This window comes from Ornithorhynchus anatinus, chromosome 8, assembly GCF_004115215.2.
Source record: "Ornithorhynchus anatinus isolate Pmale09 chromosome 8, mOrnAna1.pri.v4, whole genome shotgun sequence".
NCBI lineage: Eukaryota > Metazoa > Chordata > Mammalia > Monotremata > Ornithorhynchidae > Ornithorhynchus > Ornithorhynchus anatinus.
In genome coordinates this window covers 1,647,710-1,666,524 of record NC_041735.1, presented here as the reverse complement: position 1 = coordinate 1,666,524, position 18,815 = coordinate 1,647,710, and the positions used below count along the sequence as shown (strand labels likewise).

At 58.5% G+C, this 18,815-nt stretch overlaps 1 protein-coding gene across 1 annotated transcript; it reads left to right on the top strand.

Annotated features, from left to right (window-relative positions):
• The first annotated feature begins 941 nt into the window (after nt 1-941).
• DUOX2 (dual oxidase 2) lies at nt 942-16,534 on the top strand. The gene is made up of 32 exons (XM_039912872.1): nt 942-1,017; nt 1,402-1,488; nt 1,585-1,749; nt 2,456-2,643; nt 2,814-3,015; nt 3,170-3,336; nt 3,739-3,799; nt 3,955-4,048; nt 4,214-4,304; nt 4,525-4,627; nt 5,350-5,513; nt 5,704-5,879; nt 6,059-6,177; nt 6,600-6,737; nt 6,952-7,065; nt 7,275-7,477; nt 7,721-7,906; nt 8,087-8,312; nt 8,440-8,533; nt 8,750-8,925; nt 9,043-9,112; nt 9,818-9,990; nt 10,634-10,864; nt 11,138-11,237; nt 11,679-11,728; nt 12,545-12,672; nt 12,950-13,103; nt 14,431-14,663; nt 14,834-14,992; nt 15,295-15,450; nt 15,826-15,954; nt 16,220-16,534. Exons 1-32 carry the CDS (start codon nt 942-944, stop codon nt 16,340-16,342), a joined length of 4,536 nt encoding a protein of 1,511 aa, XP_039768806.1. The 3' UTR covers nt 16,343-16,534.
• The last annotated feature ends 2,281 nt before the right edge of the window (nt 16,535-18,815 follow it).

Below are 18,815 nucleotides of genomic sequence, written 5' to 3'. Positions count from 1 at the left end.
ATGTGTCGGTTTATTGTTCTATTGTACTCTTCCGAGCGCTTAGTACAGTGCTCTCTGCGCACAGTAAGCGCTCAATAAATCCGGTTGAATTGAATGAATGAATGAGAGAAAGCAGCGTGGCTTAGTGGAAACAGCCCGGGTTTGGGAGTCAGAGGAGGTGGGTTCTAATCCCATCTCCGCCCCTTGTCTGCTACATGACCGTGGGCAAGGCACTTTACTTCTCTGTTCCTCATTTACCTCATCTCTGAGGCCCACATGGGACAACCTGATTACCTTGTATCTACCCCAGCGTTTAGAACAGTGCTTGGCACATAGTAAGTGCCTAACAAATACCATAATAATTATTATCAGAAGCAATGCGGTTTAGTGGAAAGAGCACGGAGTTAGAGTTGGGAGTTAGAGGACGGGGGTTCTAATCCCGGTTTTGCCACTTATCTGTTGCGTGACCTTGGGCAAGCCAATTTCTTAATTTCTCTCTTCCTCAATTACCTCATCTGTAAAATGGGGATTAAGCCTGTGAGCCCCGAGTGGGACAACCTGATTACCTTGTATCTACCCCAGTGACGATGATGATGATGGTATTTGCTAAAGCCGTGCCCGTGATGGTATTTGTTAAGCTTGCTATGTGTAAAGCACTCTTCTAAGCGCTGGGAGGGGAATACAAGGAAATCAGATTGTCACAGTCTTCATCCCCATTTTACAGATGAGGTAACCGAGGCATAGAGAAGTTAAGTGACTTGCCCAAGGTCACACAGCTGACCGAGCCCGGGCTCTTTCCACTGAGCCACGCTACTTCTCACGATTAAGACTGTGAATCCCACGTGGGACAGGAACTGTGTCCAACCGGATTTGCTGTATCTCCCCCAGCGCTTAGTACAGTGCCTGGCACATAATCAGCGTTTAACAAATGCCACAATTAATGATTATTATGATTGTTAAGGATGTTCGGCGGGGGACCAGGGACGCTGATGCTGGCGTTGGCAGTGGGACTGCTGAGCCTGAGCCGGGGCCTGGCGAGTGAGTAGGGAGAGTCGGATGGGGGCGCCCCTTTCCCGCGGGAAACAAGACTTTGGGGAAGGAGGCCGGGAGGCCGGGAGGATGGGAGGATGGGAGGATGGGAGGCCGGGAGGATGGGAGGATGGGAGGCCGGGAGGATGGGAGGATGGGAAGCCGGGGGGATGAGAGGATGGGAGGACACGGAGCTGTCCATCCCCTTGAGATCTCCATCTGGGTCTCCCTGCCTGTTGAGGCAGGTGTGTGGGGGGAGGTTGAGGCGGCCCGGTGGGATGCAGGCTCGTTGGGGGAGAGCCGGGGCTGAGCCCTTCCAACTTCGCGGGGGATTAAGGGGTGTCGGGCAGGTCCGGCGGGGCCCCCCTGCCCTGACCGGAGTGGTGTCCTCAGGCGACCAGGCCCCAGCTCCGAGCTGGGAGGTGCAGCGCTACGACGGCTGGTTCAACAACCTGCGGCACCACGAGCGGGGAATTGCGGGTAAGGGGCGCTGGGGCCGCGGGGCGGGGGTCTCCGAGGGTCCTGGAGGGCGGGTGGACGTGCCCGGCCCGTCGGTGACCCTCCCCGTCCCCGCAGGCTCCAGGCTGCAGCGCCTGGTCCCCGCCAACTACGCGGATGGCGTCTACCAGGCCCTGGGGGAGCCGCTCCTGCCCAACCCCCGCAACCTCAGCCTCACGGTCACTCGGGGCCCCTCCGGCCAGCCCTCGCTCCGCAACCGCACCGTGCTGGGGGTCTTCTTTGGTGAGCACCGGGGCTGGGGGTTCGAGAGTCGAGGGTGTATGTGTGTCTGTACTGAGAGCTCACCTACTCCAGGAGGCCTTCCCAGACTGAGCCCTCCCTTTCCCATTGACCTTACTCCCTCCCTCTGCTCTACCCCCTTCCCCGCCCCACAGTTTGTACATATTTATTGCTCTATTTATTTTATTAATGCTGTGTGCATTTATCTATGGTTCTATTTATTTTGGGGATGGTAGTGATGCCCGTCTACTTGCCTTCTTTTGTTGTCTGTCTCCCCTTTCTAGACTCTGAGCCCGTTGTTAGGAAGGGATTGTCTCTATTTGTTGCCGAATTGTACTTCCCAAGCGCTTAGTACAGTGCTCTGCACATTGTAAGCGCTCAATAAATACGATTGAATGAATGAATGCGGGAGGAGACAGGGGTGCGGGAGGCCAGGGGCGGCAGGACCCGTCTTCCCGGGGAGCGCGGGGCGGCGTCGAGGCCGGGCACTCGGCCCCCGGGCGGTACCACCCGGCATGTCAGAGCCCTCGAGGTGCCCCGCGCCCCAGCGCTCCCTGGATCCTCCCCAGTTGCCAAGGAAGCGAGCAAACCGGGAGCAAAGCAATGCAGTCACGGGGTTGGGGGTGGAGGGTTTCTACGTCGTGACCCCGGGCTGACCCGCCCCCTCCTCACTGCCCCTGGCTGACCCCCGGCTGACCCCCGACCCCAGGTTACCACGTGCTGTCGGAGGTGGTGAGCGTGGAGCAGCCCGGCTGCCCCGCCGAATTCCTCAACATCCCCATCCCGGCCGGGGATCCCGTGTTTGACCCCGACGGCAGCGGGGACGTGGTGTTGCCCTTCCAGCGGAGCCAGTGGGACCCGGACACCGGCCAGAGTCCCAGCAACCCCCGCGACCAGGTTGGGGCTGGGGCCGGGCTTCCCCGGGTCTTCCCCCAACCCCTACCGCCCCCATTCCACACCCTATCGCATCCCCTGGCAAACTCCGGGTGGAGCTGAGGGCAGGGGCTCCTGGGGCTGGGGGAGGCCCGGGCGCCAATCGGGTGATGACTCCGGCCCACCCCGGTCAGGTGAACGAAGTGACCGGCTGGCTGGACGGCAGCTCTATCTATGGCTCCTCGCACTCCTGGAGCGACGCCCTGAGGAGCTTCTCTGGGGGGCAGCTGGCGGCGGGGCCGGACCCGGACTTCCCCAGGGACACGCAAGGACCCCTCCTCATGTGGACAGCCCCCGACCCCTCCACGGGCCAGCGCGGGCCACGGGGCATCTATGGTGCGGGGGTGTGGGGCAGGAGGGGCAAGGAGGGGAGTCATGATGGACCATTGGGGCTAAAGGTCAGCCATGCGGTGGGAAAAGTCACCGCGGTGGTCAGGGAGTGTTCAGGTCGGGGCTGGGTCGGGGTCAGCTGTTACCTCTTTCCCGGCAGCTTTCGGGGCCAAGCGAGGGAACGAGGCCCTGTTCCTGCAGGCGCTCGGCCTCCTCTGGTTCCGCTACCACAACTGGTGGGCGAAGCAGCTGGCACGTGACCACCCGCAGTGGGGGGACGAGGTCCTGTTCCAGCATGCCCGCAAGAGGGTCATCGCCACCTACCAGGTCAGCCCTGCCCTGAACACACAGACCCCTGGACACAGCCCAAATAAGTGGCCCCCACGAGACAGGGATTCCTGGTCACAGCCCTCCCAGGCCCAGAGATTACCCTCACTGTACAGAGACCCCCAGATATAATCTCCCACCCTGAGAGAATGACCCCACAGGACAGGAATCCCAAACATGTACTCATCCCAGGGGTGGTCCCCTCTCCACAAACATGGCCATCCTGTGGACCCCAACCCTCCAGTTCCACAGCTACATGAACAGGGTTACTCCAGAAGGTCCATTATAGGGACAAGAGCCCTAGGGGCAGGGTTCCCTACCACCTCCAGTAACCCTGAGCCCCCAACCAAACCTTGTGACCCGAACCCTCATAGCCCCTCCCTTCCCTCTTCCTCACCGCAGAACATCGTTTTGTATGAATGGCTGCCCAGCTTGCTGCAGAAAAGCCCACCCCCATACGGAGGTGAGGAGGAATGAGGACTCATGAAAAGCTGGGGGTGGGGGCAAGGGAGGGGGAGAGGAAAGTCAGGGAACTGAGAGGTGGGAGTGGGGCTTGGAGAGCCAGTGGGTGGGGGTGCTGGCGTCTGGAGGCTTGGGGTGACCCCCTTCCACCTCCAGGATACCGGCCGTTTCTGGACCCCAGTATCTCCCCTGAGTTCCTGGTGGCTGCGGCTCAGTTCTCCACCATGGTGCCCTCGGGCGTCTACATGAGGTAGGGGCAGAACGAGGAGAGCTGCCTTTTCTGGCCAGGACCCAAAGAAAGCAGACCAGGGAAGTGCCATGGGCAGGGAGGCCGCCCCCAGTCTGGGTGGGGCTTGGGTGAGGGGCTGGGGCAGAAGCTCGTGAATCTGTACAGTGCCCTCTCCCACCATTTCAGAGACGCCAGCTGCCATTTCCAGGAAGTGACCAACCAGGACGGGAGCATCTCTCCGGCCCTGCGCCTCTGCAACAGCTTCTGGAGCCGACAGGTCCGGGACAGGGATACTGGCTGGAGGAGGGTGCGGGCGATCGGATTGGTGGACGTGGTGGACTTTGAGGCTTCACTCAGCAGACCTGGGGCTGGGGTTGCCCGATGGGTCTGCAGGCCCTGGCAGACTGCACTCCCTCTGACAAGGAAATGGGGCCATGGGGATGCAGGGGATTCTGGGGCGTGGGGCTCCAGACTCCTGAGGCCACTGTCCCACACAGAACCCCAACCTGCCCAGTGCCAAGGCCGTGGACGCGCTGCTGCTGGGCATGTCCTCCCAGATCGCCGAGCGCGAGGACAACGTCGTGGTCGAGGATCTGAGAGGTGAGTGGTGGTCCCTGCGTTGGGGAGGGGTGGGGGCACGGCTCCCACGCCTTGACTTCCCTATATGTCCTCTGAACTCTTCCTTTCCTGCCCTTGCTTTCCCAGCCAGGCGCAGGGGGTCTGAGCACTTCTCTGTGCAGGCTCAGGACTGGCTCCGAGGGCAAGCACACAGAGGAAATTCAAGGCCCTGGACTCTGGGAGCTTTCAATCTGTGAGGCTGAAAGGGACTTGAACACACAATTAGCTCTTGAGCAAGACAGCAGTCCACAGCAATGCCCTCAAAGTTCCTGCTCTGGCCCATAGGCCCGAGAGCTGCAAGACTGAGCCACTCCAGGCCTGTGGGAAGGGAAGTTAATCAGGGAGGGCTTCCTGCAGGAGTCAATCAGTCAGTCATAGTTATTGAGCACCTACTGTGTGCAGAGAACTGTACTAAGAGCTTGGGACAATATGACAGTATAGCTATATAATAGACATATTCCCTGTCCACAACAAGTTGACTCTCTAGAGGGGGAGACAGTGGCTTGAAGGATGGGAGGGTCACATTTGGGCAAGGTGGAGAAAGCAGAGTGTCGCATGGATCAGAGGAGGAGTTGAATACCAGACGGCAGATCTGCAGGAAGAGTGGGGCTGGCCTGGGGAGGAGATCAAGACCGGCCAATTAGACCCCAGGGGAACCGTAACCCCGGCCCCATCCAGACTGAACTTCCCGTTCATGCCCCTAGATTACTGGCCAGGCCCTGAGAAGTTCTCCCGCACAGACTACGTAGCCAGCAGCATCCAGCGGGGCCGTGATCTGGGGCTGCCCAGCTACAATCAGGCCCTGGAAGCCATGGGGTTGAAGACTCTCACCTCCTGGAAAGACTTCAACTCCAGCGTAGACCCCGAGGTCAGGCCTCCCAACTTCTCTCTCCCCTCCACACCCCTGAACTGGGTGGGAGGGTACAAAAGGGTCCCTCATTCCACCAGGTGGAGTCGGGGAGTCTGGGTGCAGGGGTTGACTGGCCCACGGGTCATGGAGGGCAGTGGGTGCAAGCCCCCCCACCCCTCCTCCTCTCTAACCCAACCCCCGGGCCCAGGTCTTGAATGCCACACTTGCCCTGTACGGCCACGACCTGTCCCAGCTGGAGCTGCTGCCCGGAGGCCTGCTGGAGAGCCAGGGTGACCCCGGGCCCCTCTTCAGTGCCATAGTCCTCGACCAGTTTGTGCGGCTGCGGGACGGAGACCGCTACTGGTTTGAGAACGTGAGGAACAGGTGAGTCCTGGCTCGGTGACCCCTGACCCTGGCCCAGCCCTGAACCTCCTGCCTTCTGCCGAATGTCCCCAGTACTCTGCCCCTCTCTTAGCCACGGCCCCATCCCTGCTCTGCCCAATGCCCGGGCTCTGGCCTCCAGCCTCTGGAGGAGCCGGGCTCAGAGCCTCCTGCCCCCCCAGGCTGTTCTCCGAGGCAGAGATCACCGATATCAGGAAAACAACCCTTCGTGACGTCCTGGTGGCAGTCACCGGCGTGGACCCCGGAGCCCTGCAACACAACGTCTTCTTCTGGCACGAGGGTGAGTGACCATGTGAGGGGATGGGGAGGCAGGGAAGCTAGGCCCTTTAACCTTCCTGGCAACTTGAGTTCAGCAAGCTCAGGATGTGCAGGAGCCCTGGCAGGCTCTCAAGAGGGCACAAGGTTGGGGTTTGGGCCAACCCTAGCCCTAATCTCTCTCCTCCCTTTCAAAGGCTCCTCTTGGTCCAGTTGTTGCACAGCCAGAGGACCCGGAGAACCCAACTGGGGCCGACTCGCCACAACCTCCCTCATGGCTATCCCACTGGGCAGTTTAGGGTTGCAGGAATGGGCACCAAGAATTGTCCTTAGCACAGGGATTGGCCCCAGGCATCCTCCAGGGGCCGAGGTGGCTTATCCCTGGTCAGGGCCTCTGGTCAAGCCTCTGGTTCTGACCCCATATCCCTTTCTCTCCCTCCCCCACAGGTGACCCTTGCCCACAGCCCCAGCAGCTCACCAACATGACCCAGTCTCCGTGCACGCCCCTCACCGTGCTCAACTATTTCGAGGGCAGCGGCCCTGGTTTTGGAGTCACCATCGTGGCCCTCTGCTGTCTCCCACTAGGTGCGCCCTCCCCTCCCTGCTTCCCACTCCCCCCTGCCCGGGAGCTCGGCTGGCAGTTCTATGCCAACTGCCAAACTTGCCCCTTCTCCAGCCGGTCCCCTCCCTGGACCCTGGGGCTACTCTGAGCTCTCAGGACATCTTTGAAGGTGCAGCGGGCGGAGGTGAGGAGAGAGGGAGCTGACTTCCTTCTGCTCATCATTCTGCTTGCCACCAGTGAGCTTGCTCGTCGCCTGGGTAGTGGCCCGTTTCCGGAGCCGGGAGTTCCGGAAACTGCAGGAGGAGAGGAAGCTGAGCGTGAAGAAGGAGCTGTCCTCAGATGCGGTGTCAGGTGAGGGAGGGGGCAGCTGGTGGTGCCGCTGGGGGCAAAGTCAGGTGATGGTGAGGACAGGGCAGGCCAGGGGATGGGAAGGGGTGAGATGGTGTTGGGGGTCATTGAGTGGAGCAGCTTGAGGTTGCCCCAGAAGAGAATCCACAGTGGGGGGGCAGTGTTTGTGGGGCCACCCTCAGCCCCCACACCTCCCCTTCCCACTTTCACAGCCCTGGAGTGGCCCGGCCCAGGCCTGGGGACCTACCCCGTGTACCTGCAGCTCCTCCCGGAGCTCTGCCTGCGCGTGCTGGATGAGCGGCTGGCTGTGCTCCGGTCCGTCCAGCTCCGGCTACCCCAGCAGCTCAACCTCATCCTGTCCAACAACCGGGGACGCCGGACCCTGCTGCTCAAGATCCCAAAGGAGTACGATCTGGTACGGGCAGTCGGCCTTGCCCCTCCCTTGTTGTCCCCATCCTGGATTCCAGGAGCTGAACCCTCCCCTTTGCCCTATCCTGAGCCTTCCCCTACCCTGAAAGGCGCAGCCATTGGGTGAGGGGGGGAGGAACATGTGGGCACCACAACGGTTGGTCCCCAGCCCCCCGGAGCTCCACGGCTCATTCTTGGGAGGGTAGTCGGCCCTCACACTCACTCAAGACTTGCTCCACCCTACCTGCAGGTGCTGATGTTTAACTCGGAGATGGACCGGGGCGTCTGCCTCCAGCACGTGCAAGGCTACTGCGAGCGCTGGGGCCTGCACCTCCAGCTGCAGGAGCTGCGGGAGCAGGAGCTGCTGCAGAACGCTGTCTCCAAGCAGCAGCGCAGCATCCTCCTGGAGACCTTCTTCAGGCACCTGTTTGCTCAGGTTAGGGGCCCACTGGCAGGGTCCAGTCAGGGCTGCTCCGCAGCGCCTGCCCTAGAGCCCGGCTGAGGTGCCTCCTCCTCCCACTCCTACCTTTCCCATTCTCTGTCTCCTTCCCCACCTGACCCCTGCTCCCAGATAGCCTGCCCCAGCATCTGACCGGGCCTTCTCCCTTGGCCCCAGGTGTTGGACATTGACCAGGCAGACGCAGGGGCCCTGCCCCAGGACTCGTCGCAGAGGGTGAGGGATGCGCTGGCCTGTGAGCTGAGCCGGGCCGAGTTCGCCGAGTCTCTGGGCCTCAAGCCCCAGGCCATGTTTGTGGAGTCCATGTTCTCTCTGGCCGACAAGGACGGCAACGGCTACATCTCCTTCCGCGAGTTCTTGGACATCCTTGCGGTCTTCATGAAAGGTGAGAGGTGGGAGGCATGGGGCGGGACTCACCAATCCTGTCTCAGTGGGGGAGAAACTTGAGTGGCTCCAAGGGTGGAGGCACACCTCTCTTCTCCTGATGACCCCTTCCCCCAACCCCGATCCAGGCTCCCCGGAGGAGAAGTCCCGGCTCATGTTCCGGATGTATGATTTTGATGGGAACGGGCTCATCTCCAAGGATGAGTTCATCCGGATGCTGAGGTTGGAGCCCCCGATTGCCCCTCATCTGTCCCCTGCCTCCCTCCACTACCCAGACTGCTCACCTTGCCTATCCTCACCCCCACAGGCCACCCCACAGAGCCAGACTAGATTGCCCCCGTGTTCACCTGCCCCCAGGGTTGTCCTGTACCCTTGCTTTGCCCTCCAACCACTTGCCCCCCCCCCCCCGTGACCACTCTGACCTCTCGCCCCGGTCAGGTCCTTCATCGAGATCTCCAATAACTGCCTGTCCAAGGATCAGCTGACAGAGGTGGTGGAGTCCATGTTCCGGGAGTCTGGCTTCCAGGACCGGACAGAGCTGACCTGGGAGGATTTCCACTTCATGCTGCGTGACCATGACAGCGAGCTCCGCTTCACCAAGCTCTGCATCAAAGGTGTCAGGGGGTTGGGGGCTGGTGGCCTATGGTGAGGGGTTGGGGGGCTGGGAGGTTGGGGGTTGGGGCCATATCCTCTCTCCTTCTCATGGGTGTCTCCACCCATTCCCTCCCCAGGTGACCCTGACATCTTCAGGCAGAACATTAACAACCGCATCTCCTTCCTCACCCACAGAAGGCTTGCAGGGTGAGTGTCTGCTGGGCCCCAGGCCGAGGGCAGAGGAAAGGGCAGGGGAGGGTCTTTCCTTCAGGGTCCTGGGCCCCCCTCGATCCCCTACAAGTAAGGGGAAACAGTCAACTTGTTCCCAAGACAGCAGCCAAACATGCCCTCACCTCTCCAGGGTCCCTGGGTTGGGATCACCCTCCCAACCCCTCCAAGCTGGAGATGGACAGGGCCTGGTCTTGGGGCCACTTCCACCTCTATTTCCCCCATGACCCACCCGCTGCCTGATTTCTCCCTGCCTTGTTCAAGGCCTGTGTGGGCTGGCACAGTGCAGCTCCTAGGGGTTCTGCCCCTTCTTCCTCCCCTAGCCCTCAGCGAGGAGCCAGGATGGGGATTAAATTATCTGCCTTATCAACAGCGCTGCCCCCGCTGAGGCGGACTCCCTGCCTGCCAACATCCTGGAGGCTGGTGGACCTGAGCTCAGGAAGAGGTTTGGCAAAAAGTGAGTCCTTGACCTCACCTCCTTCCCCTGGGCACGGTAGCTTCTGGGGCAGTAGGGGACGGGAGAAAGATTGGGGAAGGTGCCGGTCCAGCTACCAGGTCCAGAGTGGCTTGGTGAGTTGGGAAGTAATGGGGTGGGGTCAGCCATGGGAGGCTCACTGGGTAGAGGAATGGGGGAAGAGGCTGGGACCACCCTCCCGATATCCTCCCTTCTCACCTGCGATCCAGGCTTCCACCTCCACGGCTGTACACTGAGGCATGGCGGGAGAAGCTGCAACGTGGCCGCCTACACCAGCGACTCCAGCAGTTCAAGCGCTTCGTGGAGAACTACAGGCGCCACATCGTCTGTGTGGCCATCTTCTCCTCCATCTGCTGTGGCCTGTTTGTTGAGCGAGCTTACTGTGAGGCCCTGGAGGGGTGGACTAGGCCGGGACCGGTGGGATGGGCTGGGCCAGGAGCGGTGGGGCAGATTGGGCCAGGAGTAGTGTGGGGAACTGGACTGGCGTAGAAGCAGCTTGGAGTAGTGGATAGAGCATAGGCCTGGGAGTCAGTAGCTCATGGGATCTAATCCCGGCTCCACCACTTGTCTGCTGTGTGGCCTTGGGAAAGTCACTTCACTTCCCTGTGTCTCAGTTACCATCTATAAAATGGGGATTAAAACTTTGAGTCCAATGTGGGATGGGGATTGTGTCCAACCCGATTTGCTTGTATTCATCCCGGCATTTAGTAGGGTGACTGGCACATAATAAGCACTTAACAAACACCAAAATTATTATTACTATTATTATTATTATTGTGGGGGATGGACAGGCTGAGTCAGGGAGGGTGTGAGGGACTGGGTCGAGAGGGCATGCTGGGTCACCCTCCCTGGAAAGTAGGGAGAGGAGAGGCTGAAGAGGGCTGGCTTTGATCCCAGAGAAGCCCCTGAGTTTACCTCCCATTGCCATCCAGCCCTCTCCCCTTCCCATCCCTGTTCCTACCCTTCCCCAACTCCTTCTGTGTTTTGACCCCTCCACCTCCCTCTTCTTGTCCCCCCATGCCCAGACTATGCATTTGCCTCGCCACCCTCGGGTATCGCCAAGACAACGTTCGTGGGCATCATCCTGTCGCGGGGCACAGCGGCCAGCGTGTCCTTCATGTTCTCCTACATCCTGCTCACCATGTGCCGCAACCTCATCACCTTCCTGCGCGAGACCTTCTTGAACCTCTACGTGCCCTTCGACGCCGCCGTTGACTTCCACCGCTGGATCGCCATGGCGGCCGTCGTGCTGGCCAGTACGACTCTGCCTTCCCCTTCCCTCCTTTCCTCTTCCTTTCCCTTCCCTCTCTTCTTGGGGAGGTGGCAGGTGGCTGGTGCCATCAGCCCCTGAGGGAGGGAGTGAAGAGATGAGGGATGCTTTGACCCAGGCTGTCTGTACCCGGAGATGGGGTCAAGACTCACTCCTAAACCCTTGCTGCTTCAGGCAAGGAGCTCTGCCACCTCTCTGTCCCTGACCCCGGTCTCCATCATCTCTCTCTGATGCTGACCGCCTCTCTTTGTCCCCACAGTCCTACACAGTGCTGGCCACGTGGTCAATGTGTACATCTTCTCCGTCAGCCCACTCAGTCTGCTGTCCTGTGTCTTCCCCAACGTCTTCTTCAACGACGGGTCAGTCTGGAGAGGGAGATGGGAGGGAGGAGCTGTGTTAGGCAGTGCCCCTTTCTGCCCCCAGGGCAAGGACTTGGGGTGGCAGAAGCCCTGGGTAAAAGCCAGTTCCTAGTCCCTAGTAATAATTATTATATTTAAGTACTTACTCTGTGCTAAAAACGCCTGGAATAGATACTAGATAACCTGACAGGACACAGTCCTTGTTCCACAAAACAGTTATTTCACCCCCATTTTACAGATGAGGAAATGGAGGCCCAGACATCCCTGCTCAAGGTCACTCAGCAGGTTAATGGCAAAGCTGAGATTAAACCCTCCTGACTCCTGGGCCCGTGCTCTCTGTCCTCAGACGTGTCCCAGCCCCTCTCCCCTGGAGTGGGGTTCAGCGGCAGCCCGTTTCTCCTGTGTGAGCCGAGGGCTCAGTTGCTATGATTACTTCTCCAGGTCCCAGCTGCCCCAGAAGTTCTATTGGTGGTTCTTCCAAACCGTCCCAGGTAAGGGGCCAGGCCGGGGGCTGGGGAGGCCACTGGCCTGATGGTCCTGGCCTGGTAGTACTGTTTCTTCCTTTCCCGGAATCATAGCGTGATTCTGGAGGGGCCACGGCTAGGACTCGCCGCTCCAACCAATTTCAGCTCTGAATGGCTCTCCCAGGGCCCCCCAGTGGTCTGGCTCTGTGGGAGGGGGGCTCAGCCATACCCAGACAGCTTCTACAGCTTCAGTCCCTCCAGTTGCCATTCATCCTTCCCTGCCCAAGATCTTCTCCCATCTTCACCTCAACCCCCACAGTCTCTGACCAAGCCCCTCTCTAGTCCTGAACTGCCACCCCTTCCATCCCTCTGCGCCCCCCAAGTCATATCTCTGCTCCCTGCAGCTTAGCTCTCTGCTCCCTACCCCTCATCCCTCTGTTCCCTTCCCCCCACTCTCTGCCCCCCGCTCTCTGATCCATACCCCTAAGTTAACCCCTAGGTCCCTCCCCTCACCACTCTGCTCCCTTCCCCTCAGCTCCCTGCAGGGAGGAGGCGGGGGTAGGCCAGTCTGGGATATGGGGAAGGGAAGCAGGGCTGGGGAAGGGAGTTGAGGCTAGCGAGTGTTGTGGGGATTGTATGAGAGGGAAGAGGCGAGCGAGCTGGGTATGGGATCAGGGAGACGGGAGAGCGGGACCAGAAGAGCTCTTAGCCAGCTTCCCATCAGGGTGTCCCCGGCCCTCAGCATCAAGACCGGTGTGGGGAAGGATGCAGGGGAGGCTAGGTCGAGCTCCAGGGTGCGGGAGCCTGGCTCAGGACTCGTCTCCCCTGGCCCCTCTGGCCCAGGTATGACCGGGGTGCTCCTGCTCGTTGTCCTCGCCATCATGTACGTCTTCGCCTCCCGCCACTTCCGTCGCCGCAGCTTCCGGGGCTTCTGGCTGACCCACCACCTCTACATCTTGCTTTACGTCCTGGTGAGTGGCATGAGGGGCAGTAGGGTGGCAGTGTGTGGCGGCTGGGACCAAGTGAGGCGAGGGAGCTAGGGGGATGTCTTTGGGCTCCAGTCCCTGCAGGAAATTAGTTCCTGGGGATCCAGTACTCCCCAGCTCTAAGTTCCCCCTGAGCTGAGTCCCCTCTGAGGATTCTGCACTATCCCTTGGAGCCCCCCGTGTCCCAGCCTGGAGGGTGGCTGGGTCTGGACCGGGGCAGGGTTCAGCAGTGGGTTACTCTGGGCTGCACTATGTCTTCCAGCTCATCATCCACGGCAGCTACGCCCTGATCCAGCAGCCGCGTTTCTACATCTATTTCCTGGTCCCTGCGCTTATCTACAGTGGGGACAAGTTGGTGAGCCTGAGCCGGAAGAAGGTGGAGATCGGCGTGGTGAAGGCCGAGCTGCTGCCCTCAGGTACGGGCTCTGACGGGGCACCGGGCACTGGCAGGTAGAGGAGAGGGAGCCGTGGCTGTTGCAGGAGCACTGTGCAAGAGAGGAGAGGAATCCACCAATGCTATTTATTGAACGCTTTCTGGGAGCAGGGCTCTGTACCTATCGCTCGGGAGACTATAATCCCAGCCCTCAAAGAGCTTCTGGTCTCAGGGGAAAAATCAGGTCCCTGCCAAACTACCCTCTTCCCCCTGCCTGGACCCTGTTAGCCACGATAATCTCCCTGGTGGCAGGGTCCCCGGGCCTCCTTCCCTGGGTTGAATGACTGGAATTGGCAGGGTTGCCCCCCCGAAGTTTCTACCCAGCAGGAACTGGGCTCGGTGTAGAAGGACAGATTTGGATTGGACATCTTGAAGGACATTTTAGTCATAAATTGTGAAATCCTGGAGCAGAAGGCAGGAGAAGGCTGGATTGGCCTTCTCTGGAGAATTCAGAACACATGAGCAGGCCAAGGGCCCCCTTTGCCTTGAGGCATGGGCCAGATAAGATGACCTTCTAAAGCAGTAATAATAATGATATTGGTATTTGTTAAGTGCTTACTATGTGCCAAACACTGTTCTAAGCACTGGAGAGGATACAAGGTAATCAGGTTGTCCCATGTGGGGCTCACAGTCTTAATACCCGTTTTACAGATGAGGGAACTGAGGCACAGAGAAGTTAAGTGACTTGCCCAAAGTCACACAGCTGACAAGTGGTGGAGCCGGGATTAGAAGCCATGACCTGACTCCCAAGCCCATGCTCTTTCCATTGAGCCATGCTGCTTCTCCGTAGCTTGGTCTGCCTGGGACACGGGATTGGAAGAGTCACCAGCCCGCCTGACTCTGGGAGGGAGCCCGGGCTCCCGAAGTTCAGGGGATGCAGAGGCAGGATTCAATGGGGAAGGGGGAGAAGTGGCATGGCCTAGTGGACAGAGCTTGGGCCTGGGAGTCAGAAGGACCTAGATTCTAATCCCAGCTCCCCCCTTACCTGCTGTGCAGCCCTGGGCAAGTTACTTCACTTCTCTGGGCCTCAATTTCCTCCTCTGTAAAATGGGGATTAAATCCTACTCCCCCTATTTCGTCTGTGAGGTCCTTATGGGACAGGGACTGTGTCCAACCTCATTCTCTTGTATCTACCACAGCTCTTAGTTCAGCGCTTGGCTCGTAGTAAGTGATTAACAAGTACAATTGAAGAAGAAGAGTGTGTGTATGGGGGGGTCCCTACCCTGAGCTAAGCCGGCACATAGTACCAAGGCCTCCCCTGCCCCCTGTCTCCTCCTCCTTGTTACCCTGTACCTCTCGCCCACCCCCAGGTGTGACCCATCTGCAGTTCCAGCGCCCCCAGGACTTCGAGTACAAGTCTGGGCAGTGGGTGCGGATTGCCTGCCTGGACCTAGGCACCACGGAGTACCACCCCTTCACGCTGACCTCCGCCCCCCACGAGGACACGCTCAGCCTGCACATCCGTGCTGCGGGGCCCTGGACCACCCGCCTGCGGGAGATCTACACTCTGCCCCTGGGGGTCGACAGTGCCAAATACCCCAAGGTACCCCACAGCTAGGGCTGGATGGGAGTGGGGGGAGAAAAGACCCTAGATGGGCTCAGTGCAGCCAACAGCCCGGGGCCTAATGGGGCCCCTCCCCCTCCGTGTCTCCCACCTCCTCTCTGGGTGGGGAGAAGCTGGGGCGGTTACCAGATTGGGTCCTTCTCCCTCAGCTCTACCTGGACGGGCCGTTCGGAGAGGGTCATCAGGAGTGGCATAAGTTTGAGGTGTCGGTGCTGGTTGGTGGGGGCATTGGAGTCACCCCCTTTGCCTCCATCCTCAAAGACCTGGTCTTCAAGTCATCAGTCAGAAACCAAATGCTCTGTAAGAAGGTGAGACCCCTCGCTCCCCACCCCAACATCACCCACTCCCCCCCACTCATGAGGGGCACAGAGAGGTGCCCCCTCCCCGGCCAGGGTATCGACTGATCAATCAGAGCTGATGACCCTGGACTTAGAGCATCTCAGAAAGGGGGAGAAAATTTGGAGGTGTGAGGGGAGGGGCAGTCCTCTTGTTGGGTCCTGTCAGTTCTGTTCTTCTGGGAGCCGGGAAGGGGGAACTGGTGAGTAGAGAGGGGAACTCGGCCTAGGGTAGGAGTCCCAAGATGGGCCTGAGCGGGAGCCGTTGCTTCCAGATCTATTTCATCTGGGTGACGCGGACGCAGAAGCAGTTCGAGTGGCTGGCTGACATCATCCGCGAGGTGGAGGAGAACGACCGGGAGGAGCTGGTGTCCGTCCACATCTACATCACCCAGTTGGCCGAGAAGTTCGACCTCAGGACCACCATGCTGGTGAGGCTGGGCTGGGGAGACACTGAGTCTGAGCAGTTCAGACCACCCCCCTCACCCCTGCAGCCCCATCCTTGTGTCTTTTCTCTTCTCTGTCCCAGTCCGTCCCGTCCCGCCCCTGCAAAGCTCTGTCTCTCCACCTGACCAACAGCTTCGACCCCACTGCTGTGTTCCTTCATCTGTCACCTCCCACCTCTGTCCCTGCGTCTTTGGTTCCTGGCCTTGTCCCCATGTCTGACCCCCGTTCTGTCCCTGAGACTACGCTCAGCTTGGTCCCCGCCTCTGACCCCCACCCTAACCCCCTAGGCCCATTCCCAGCCTGGTCCCCATCTGCCCCCGGCCCCGTGCCCGGGCCTGACTTCTGCCTCCTCTCCTCAGTACATCTGTGAGCGTCATTTCCAGAAGGTGCTGAACAGGAGCCTGTTCACGGGCCTGCGCTCTGTCACCCACTTTGGCCGCCCGCCTTTTGACCGCTTCTTCAGCTCCCTGCAAGAAGTTCATCCTCAGGTCAGAGTTCAATGCCCCCTCCCTGGTCCCTAAAGGAAGGGGGGCGAGTTGGGCTCGGGCTCCCTGTTCCGCTCAGGTCCCCTTCCAGCCTGGAGCTTCCATGATTCTCATCCTCATCCTCCAGCCCGAGCCCCCTCCCTCAGCTCAGGCCCTGACCCAGTGACCTGCCCACCTCCTTATCACCACCATCTGGGCAGCGGGGTTTCTCTGGCATGGGGGAGGTCTGGGAACCTCCTTCACACACATATTCACACACTCTCTCCAGGTGCGGAAGATCGGGGTGTTCAGCTGTGGCCCCCCCGGCATGACCAAGAACGTGGAGAAGGCCTGTTGCCTCATCAATCGGCAGGACCAAACCCACTTCGTGCACCATTACAAGAATTTCTGAGCTTCCCACCCACCCTGGCTGCTCCCACTGCCTCTCCCACACCCTTGAGGAAGGGAGGAGGCCATGGACCTTACATCCCCTTCCCAGGAACTCCTCTGCTGGACATTGCCCTGGGCCTGCAGTGGGGAATGGACTCAAGGTCAATCCTTGTTTGGTTTTATTATAGTATTCGTTAAGCGGAGTCTCTGGGTCGGAAAGTGACTCGACAGCTTAAGACAAGACTTTTTAAGCACTTACTAAGTGCCAAACACTGTTCTATGCACTAGGGTAAGTACAAGTCAATTAGGTTGGAAACAGTCCTGTCCTGCATGGGGCTCACAGTCTGAAGCAGGAGGGAGAGCAGGTATTGAATCCCCATTTTACAGTTGAGGAAACTGAGGCTCAGGGAAGCTGAATGACTTGCCCAAAGCCATTTGGCAAGCAGTTGGCAGAGCCGGAATTAGAACCTAGGTCCTCCGACTCCCAGGCCTGTGCTTTTTCCACTAGGCCATGCTGATTCTCAATCATCAGAGGAGGGGAGATGCTGGGCTAGATCCAGGTCTTCAGGTGCCCTGCCCTGCTTTAGGAGTTCCCTGTCCCAGTCTCACCCCTCACCCTGCTCCCTGGAACTCCTGTTGACAGTTTGGTGAGGAGACAACCCATGTCCAGTTATGGGGTGGGATGGAGTAAGAGTTAACCTCTCTAGATCAGCCATCTTTGTCTCCACAATAATGGTGAAGGGGAGGAGGAAAAGAAAAGGAAGAAGGACAAAAGGGACCAAGAGAAGGAGGAAAGGGAGGAACAGGAGGAAAAAGAGGATGAAATAAAATTCAATTAGACTCCATGGCTCTGCAGTGGTCACTACCCTCTAGAATGGCTGGCGTGGGGAAAGAGGGAGGGAGGGAGGTGGGAGAAAAGAGAATCCATAGGTGGGAGCTGGGACTGGGAAGGGTGGGCTGATCTCGGACTCTGCTCAGATCTCACGGCCCCTTCCCTCCATCAGGAGCAATGGGGAGCCCTTCCACGAATCCCCTCCCTAACCCTCTCTATGCCCCTCTGATGATAGTCTCAACCTGGAGACACCAGTCCGCAACTTCCATCTCAAACCCCGCTTAGCCAATCACTCTCAGGTTCCCTTTGACCTGCACTTGCAGATGTCAGGCAGACTCCCTGAGGATGTGCAGGCCTCCCTGAAACACACCCCCACAGCCACATATGAGGACACACATCTTCACGAACAATCAGTGGTATTTATGGAGCACTTACTGTGTGCACAGCACTGAACTAAGTGCTTGGGAGAGTACAATATAACAGATTTGGTAGCCATATTCCCTGCCCACAGTGAGCTTACAGTCTAGAGGGGGAAACAGACATTAATATAAATATATTAGACTTGACTGTAAGCTTGTTGTGGGCACGGAATTGTCTGTTATATCGTACTTTCCCAGGGTCTTAGCACAGTGCTCTGCATATAGTAAGCGCTCAATAAATATGATTGACAAAATAAATATAAGCAATTGCAGCTTCCCCCAGCTCCCACCCTCTCTCCCCTGCCATTTTCCTTTCTCTTTCACTGTTGAACCCATCCCTTTGGAAGGTTCAGAAGCCAGGGCAGCCTTCTTGGATATACACAAGTGCTGTGGAGGGACAGGGGTAGAGGATAATGATGGTATCTTTTAAGCGCTTACTTTGTGTCAAGCACTGTTTTAAGCGCTGGGGTAGATAAATGGTAATTAGGTTGTCCCATGTAGGGCTCACAGTCTTGATCCCCATTTTACAGATGGGGTAACTAAGGCATGGAGAAGTGAAGTGACTTGCCTGAAGTTACACAGCTAACAAGTGGTGGAGTCGGGATTAGAACCCACCACCTCTGATTCCCAAGCCCATGCTCTTTCCACTATGCCACGATGCTTCTAAGATCCGAGGAGATGGCAGACAGACACTTTCCTAAAGACAAGCTCTCTTCCCATCATCACCTTCTAAAACATGATGATGAGGATAACGCGATTCGTTAAGCACTTACAAAGTGCCAAGCACTGAACTAAGTGTTGGAGTAGATACAAGAGAATCAGGTTGGACACAGTCCCTGTCCCATGTGGGGCTCACAGTCGAAGGGAGAGGGAGCATAGATATTGAATCCCCATGTTACAGATGAGGAAACTGAGGCACAGAGGAGTGAAGTGAAGGTTACTTAGCAGGCAGTGGCAGAGTTGGGTTTGGAACCCAGGTGCTCTACCCACTAGGCCATGCTACTTCTCTCCTCCAAGAATCTTTTCCTTACCTACCTCTCATTTCCCTACCCAATATTCCCTCTCTTTTGCGTCACCTATATATTTGGGTCTGTACCGTTTAAGTACTTTGATACTCACCCCAGCCCCACAGCATTTACACACATCTTCTTATATCCTGCCAATTCCTCCAAAATGTATTTTAATGTCGGCCTCCCCCACAAGACTGTAAGGTCCTTGAATCTACACCTCCAGCCCTGATCTTT